The 7,500-nt window shown below is 43.4% G+C and overlaps 1 protein-coding gene across 1 annotated transcript in view; it reads left to right on the plus strand.

Moving 5' to 3' along the window:
- Positions 1–5,815, plus strand: part of LOC123520478 — a 6,504-nt gene extending 689 nt beyond the window's left edge. The window contains 4 exon segments of the mRNA XM_045282746.1: positions 2,913–3,139; positions 4,334–4,431; positions 4,980–5,052; positions 5,055–5,815. Coding sequence (XP_045138681.1) covers positions 2,913–3,139; positions 4,334–4,431; positions 4,980–5,052; positions 5,055–5,192 — 536 coding nt within the window. The 3' untranslated portion in view covers positions 5,193–5,815.
- Positions 5,816–7,500: the final 1,685 nt, after the last annotated feature.

The raw sequence follows: 7,500 nt of genomic DNA on the forward strand, positions 1-7,500 counted from the left end.
CGGCGACAGGTTCGGCTGGAAGTCTATTTTACGCTATTGGGAGTAGCAAATCAGTCATTTCTACCAACTTCATCTTTGCTTTTGTGGTCTCGGGGTGCCTCGTTCACATGGGGAAAGAGACACAAGCAGCACACATAATCCTTGGGTCGCGGGAAGGGTGTGGTGTACTCAGGACATTACGAGGATGGTGAGGATTCGGGATTTTCCTCCATATATTTTTTTTTCTATACAGACACAAGTTTATTATTTCTATTTATTTTTTGGATGAGGTAGGGAACAGTGAGCCTGGTAAAGGGGAAGGTCGTTACATATTTTTCTAGTATGGAGTTTCTATTCACTTATTGTTTTGTGAAAAGAAATGAATTTACTATTCTGAATAAATAGAAGCGGGGATGTACACACACACACACACACACACACACACACACACACACACACACACACACACACACCCGGTAGCTCAGTGGTTAGAGCGCTGGCTTCACAAGCCAGAGGACCGGGATTCGATTCCCCAGCCGGGTGGAGATATTTGGGTGTGTCTCCTTTCACGTGTAGCCCCTGTTCACCTAGCAGTGAGTAGGTACGGGATGTAAATCGAGGAGTTGTGACCTTATTGTCCCGGTGTGTGCCTGGTCTCAGGCCTATCCGAAGATCGGAAATAATGAGCTCTGAGCTCGTTCCGTAGGGTAACGTCTGGCTGTCTCGTCAGAGACTGCAGCAGATCAAACAGTGAAACACACACACACACACACACACACACACACACACACACACACACACACACACACACACACACACACACACACACACGTAGTGCAGTGGTTAGCACGCTCGACTCACAATCGAGAGGGCCGGGTTCGAGTCCCTGGAGCGGCGAGGCAAATGGGCAAGCCTCTTAATGTGTGGCCCCTGTTCACCTAGCAGTAATTAAGTACGGGATGTAACTCGAGGGGTTGTGGCCTCGCTTTCCCGGTGTGTGGAGTGTGTTGTGGTCTCAGTCCTACCCGAAGATCGGTCAATGAGCCCTGAGCTCGCTCCGTAATGGGGAAGACTGGGTGACCAGCAGACGACCGAGGTGAATTACACACACACACACACACACACACACACACACACACACACACACACGGTAGCTCAGTGGTTAGAGCGCTGGCTTCACAAGCCAGAGAATCGGGGTTCGATTCCCCAGCCAGGTGGAGATATTTGGGTGTGTCTCCTTTCACGTGTAGCCCCTGTTCACCTAGCAGTGAGTAGGTACGGGATGTAATTCGAGGAGTTGTGACCTTGTTGTCCCGGTGTGTGGTGTGTGCCTGGTCTCAGGCCTATCCGAAGATCGGAAATAATGAGCTCTGAGCTCGTTCCGTAGGGTAACGTCTGGCTGTCTCGTCAGAGACTGCAGCAGATCAAACAGTGAAACAGACACACACACACACACACACACACACACACACACACACACACCAGAGAATCGGGGTTCGATTCCCCAGCCAGGTGGAGATATTTGGGTGTGTCTCCTTTCACGTGTAGCCCCTGTTCACCTAGCAGTGAGTAGGTACGGGATGTAATTCGAGGAGTTGTGACCTTGTTGTCCCGGTGTGTGGTGTGTGCCTGGTCTCAGGCCTATCCGAAGATCGGAAATAATGAGCTCTGAGCTCGTTCCGTAGGGTAACGTCTGGCTGTCTCGTCAGAGACTGCAGCAGATCAAACAGTGAAACAGACACACACACACACACACACAAAACGATAAAAAAAAAAAATCCTGTTTCTCCCCACGACATTCTCCGTTTGAAAATACAAGTTTATTACATACAACAATAATCTGTCTGCTGATTAGAGACGACGCACACTTTCAGTTTTCACATTCCGCACAGTTCCATTCCATTGACATTCCCTCGCTGCAAATCACAATGTTGCCTCTTGGCCTCACAGGCAGCAGCTGTATACATAAATAATTACTTGCTACCTATACCCACTTTGATGTTATTGTTTCGTAAAAAAAACTTATTTTGTTAGCTGAAGGTACAAGAGACGAGATTTTCTGACTTAATTTAATTTTGTCATCGTCAAAAATAAAAAAAATGCGATGTTGTGTTTTATAGTTCGAGCAAAATAAACAATTTCGTTAAAATAAAAGAAAGGAATTACGATACACGTGACATTACATTTCGTTCACTTGTATTTGAATTTACATTTCATATCAGATTTAATTAACATTATTTATCAATTACTTCTCCTCTTCCATCTTTCCTTCAAAATAATACAATTCAACTAATATTTTCTACTGGATATTTCATTATTCTTATACCATAACAGTATACCAAGTTCTCTCTCTCTCTCTCTCTCTCTCTCTCTCTCTCTCTCTCTCTCTGCCATTACGGCCAGGAAGTGGGGCTGATAGCGCAGATTTACTCTCGTCATTAAGATGCCGATATCTTCCTCTCGTCCATTTCAAACCACGGCAATTGTGTGGCTTTGCTTTTTTTTCTTTTCTTTTCTGGTTGTTTGAGGCGATCAGTCTGTCCGGCAACATTACGTCTGCTTGTGTGTTTGTTTGTGTCTGAGTTGCATCACTCGTCTTGTTTCCTTCACTGTTTTTGTTACTTTGCATGCCGGGTCGCCGTGGTACAGTGGAACCATGCGTACTTTGGGGTCCGAGGGGTCTCCAAGCGCACGGGTTCGAATCCTGTCCCCGGTCCGAGTTGGGCTTCCTCACTCAAGGCAACGGTTTCCTAGCGGGTGGGCTTTTAGATAGAGGTACCCAAAAAGTATCTCCTTTAGCCCATAAATTCCCGTGAAAACCCCACTTGGTATAAAAAAAAAAGGATGTTTTAAATTGCGGTCAAGAGATGATAACGTCCATACTCATACGCACGTTCACGCCCACTCCCACGAACACACTCCTTTCTCACCAGCTGTGCTCCTCAATGTGCCTCTCTCCCTGGCCCTCCCCATCATCGCCCGCCACGAGCACTACCACAGCAGCTACGAAGGGCGCCACCTTCCACCGCTCCTCCCTGACACCAGCACCTCACAGCATCACTACGAGTACTCTTCCCGTGACCAGGATGACGTTCTTCACGATGATCTTCACTACTTTACTGAGACAACTAAGCTGGCGTCATATTTTGCTTATTTGAAGGTAAGGTAAAAGTTTGGATGGCTGCTACTACTGCTACTACTACTACTACTACTACTACTACTACTACTACTACTACTACTACTACTGCAGGTGCTACTATCACTAGAATCATGAAAACATACTTGGACATACAAATAATTAGTATGATTGAATATTTGAAGGCAAGATAAAGGTTTATGTGGCTACTACTACTACTACTACTACTACTACTACTACTATTACTACTTCTATTATTATTACTACTACTAAAATCGCTAAAAGAATGAAAAACACACTTAAACACCCGAACGATCAACAACACTGCACTCTCCTACAGGTAGTCCAGCGAGGGTGCAGGTGTTACTGTGTGTGGCCTTTTGTCTTGTTCACCTTCATCGATACAATTCCTTCTAAACACCTCAGATTCTCTTGACAGTCTTAATTCAACACTAACAAATAAATCATAAGCACTGGGGTTATTTTTTTTTTTTCATGTTTCTTTCAATTAAGTGAAAAATGAAGTTAGATTTTGATGAGTGTGTGTCTGTCTGTCAGTCTCCCTCTTTCCCCGCCCTGCCTCTCTCCTCCTCTCCCTTTGTTAAAAATGTACAGCTTCCTACTAAATTAATTGACTTGTCTGTTTTTTTTTTCGCTTAGGACGTTAATGATAATGTGCAAAAGGATGGCATAGAAGCGATACAAAAAAAGGATATGCATTATCTTGTTGCATTTGAGGGATTTTTGTTCTTTTGCCCATGCATTTATATATTTGCTTATGTACGTATGTATACATGTATGTATGTATGTATGTATGTACTCGCATGTTATTAGTCATTTATTCAATCCATCAATCAGTTAATCAACATCGATCTGTTTATCCACCTATATAATTTGTTTTCTCTTAATCTATTTATTTACCTTTTTTATTAATAATCTCTGTGAATAAATGTATTTTATTATATATTTGTCTCCCCTTGCCTATCTATCCATGAGTCTATTGTTGAGAGAGAGAGAGAGAGAGAGAGAGAGAGAGAGAGAGAGAGAGAGAGAGAGAGAGAGAGAGAGAGAGAGAGAGAGAGAGAGAGAGAGAGAGAGAGAGAGAGAGAGAGAGAGAGAGAGAGAGAGAGAGAGAGAGAGAGAGAGAGAGAGAGAGAGAGAGAGAGAGAGAGAGAGAGAGAGAGAGCATTGTAATATTCAATACTCTATTCCCTACAGGTGGTGGATGCTCCGTGTCAGGAAAGACTTCTGTGTGAGCTGGCCTCCGACCCGCCTGCCTTCTTCCCTGCCTCGGATATTTTTTTGAAGGAGCTGCGGTGAGTGGGCTAGACCGATACACACATACACGCACACACACACACACACACACACACACACACACACACACACACACACACACACACACACACACACACACACGGAAAAAAAAAACATCCAGCAACCAATTCTAAGTCTGCAGAGTTTCAATTTGAGCCTTACGAATATTCCATCCACGAGATTTCCACGTCTACAATTCTCTTCACACAAATATTTACAGTGACGATGGGAAGGGTGCTACTTTAAAATATCGAACTTTTAATCCCCCTTCCTTAGTCAGGCTGCTTTGAATTCCCTCCATACAAGTATTCATAGGGATTAAGAGCGCGTTTATTACATATTTTACTTTCATGTTACTCCCTCCTTAATCACGTGCCTTGCGTTACTCTAAAATAAAACAAGAGTACTTACATATTTCCTCCCTCCATGGATCAAACGCGTCTCCCTTCATGTGATTCTATTACACTAAAAAATGAAATAAGAGTACTTACCTATTTTCCTCCATGTCATTCTTTCCTCTCTTTTCTGACGCAATTTGCCTCGTCAGTCCTCAGCATGGCGACGTGGAGGAGGACGACCACAGCAGGTTCTGGCGGTATGTGAGGGCAGCTCGTGGGGGATGGCGGAAGGTGACCCAGCTGGTTGTAGGGCGCGCCATCCCGCCTGTCCTGTGGCTATCGGAGAGGTGCTCAGCATGACGGCGCTAAGATTCTGGCAGCTCTTGGCTCAGATTGTTGACATCTCCTTCACTGACTATTGAAATACGAAGCCACGACGTGAGATAAAGACTATACTATATTTAAGATGATCTACCTACTGTTACTACTACTACTACTACTACTACTACTACTACTACTACTACTACTACTGCTGCTGTTTAAAACTTTTAACAATAGCAACGGAAAGAAGAACAGCAACAACAACAACAAAAACAACAAGAAAAACAACAATAACAGCAACAACAACAACAAGAACAACAAAATAATGATGTAACTTTAGAATACAGTTGTTTTTATCTCCAAGAGTTGTTACAATAAAAATCAATTGAAGTCAGATTACAACTTGAACGTGGAATCCTTCGTAATGCACGTAGTCAAGGAATTAACAGGAATTAGGAATGCAAGATTAGCAGGAGTTACCGTGTGTGTGTGTGTGTGTGTGTGTGTGTGTGTGTGTGTGTGTGTGTGTGTGTGTGTGTGTGTGTGTTCGTAATGGTGAAGAGGCAGCTGTGGCATTGGTTTTCCATGGTAATACTAATGACAGGTCGGTGTTTTCTATTCCTGTGTTCTTTATCAGATAACAATAAGTAAAAGTTTAATATGAAAAGATAATAAAAGCGAAAATAAAAAAAGTGAAAAAATAAATAAACGACAATAAAAAAAAGTTAATGAATCAATAAATCTAAAAAGAATCAAGTATCATTAATGAGCGTCCTACCCGCGCCCAGATGATGAATGAGTGAGCAATTAATTGAATGACTGACAGACACACTGACTGACTAACTGAGCTCATCTTCAACACAACGCGGTCATATAGCGCCCGAGAGAGGCACAGAATCCATCCCACGCTAGGTGTTGCACCTGACTACTTTCTGAGGTGTTCATATAGTTGCTTTTGAATTTCTAGTTTTCATGTCGCTGTGTTTGTCAAGCCAACCCAGTATTGTCATTTAACAAAGTTATCAAATACTCATAAATTTAATTACATATATGAAACTGTCGTGAATAAAATATGCTCTTTCTGTGTAGTTTCTTCGAAACGAACAAACCTGTAACATCTCTCTCTCTCTCTCTCTCTCTCTCTCTCTATTTTACGCACCACAAATAACAAATAGTGAAGACTGACAAGATAAACCCAAAGAGATAACATGCACGGGAGAAGAAGGCCACGAAAAGATGCGAAAGATAAGAGTAAAGGGTTTGTTGGCAGAACTTGGCACAGATTGCCACGGTGCCTTGACTTATAGAGAAAACACACACACACACACACACACACACACACACACACACACACACACACACACACACACACACACACCCGGTAGCTCAGTGGTTAGAGCGCTGGGTTCACAAGCCAGAGGACCGGAGTTCGATTCTCCGGCCGGGTGGAGATATTTGGGTGTGTCTCTTTTCACGTGTAGCCCCTGTTCACCTAGCAGTGAGTAGGTACGGGATGTAAATCGAGGAGTTGTGACCTTGTTGTCCCGGTGTGTGGTGTGTGCCTGGTCTCAGGCCTATCCCAAGATCGGAAATAATGAGCTCTGAGCTCGCTCCGTAGGGTAACGTCTGGCTGTCTCGTCAGAGACTGCAGCAGATCAAACAGTGAAACACACACACACACACACACACACACACACACACACACACACACACACACACGCACGCACACACACACACACACACACACACACACACACACACACACACACACACACACACACACACACACACACACACACACACACACACACACACACACACACACACACACACACACACACATCCAAAATACCTGAATTACATCTGTTTCTGCTTACATGCATGTTTCCAGAAAACACATGTTTTCAGCACACACTTATCTCTGCTATCTATAATGGATATCTTTGATTTATTTTTGCTGGAAAGTTTGAAAAGTTTCGAAAGATTGTGAATGAAGTTACCGATTCTGAAAAGATTCCAGCACTTTTCTAGCGAGAGAATGTTTTGTATGGCGTGGCTCCAAACCTCAAGATTACTGGCACCGGAAATCAAGAGCTGTTCTCATCAGTCATCGTCCCGTGACTGGCAATGCTACTGAAAAGCATCTGAACACGAATTTTCCCTTTGGTTCAGCGGTGACATACTTGCTTCCGAAAGCCTCACAAAGCCTGCACCAAATCAGTTTTTTTTTCTTGGCGGATGAACATGTTTGAAAAGAACATTACTAAATAAAATACGCTTTTGTTGGTTAATCCAAGTATAGATTTTCAGAGAGAGAGAGAGAGAGAGAGAGAGAGAGAGAGAGAGAGAGAGAGAGAGAGAGAGAGAGAGAGAGAGAGAGAGAGAGAGAGAGAGAGAGAGAGAGAGAGA

The sequence above is a fragment of the Portunus trituberculatus genome, chromosome 47, assembly GCF_017591435.1.
Source record: "Portunus trituberculatus isolate SZX2019 chromosome 47, ASM1759143v1, whole genome shotgun sequence".
Lineage (NCBI taxonomy): Eukaryota > Metazoa > Arthropoda > Malacostraca > Decapoda > Portunidae > Portunus > Portunus trituberculatus.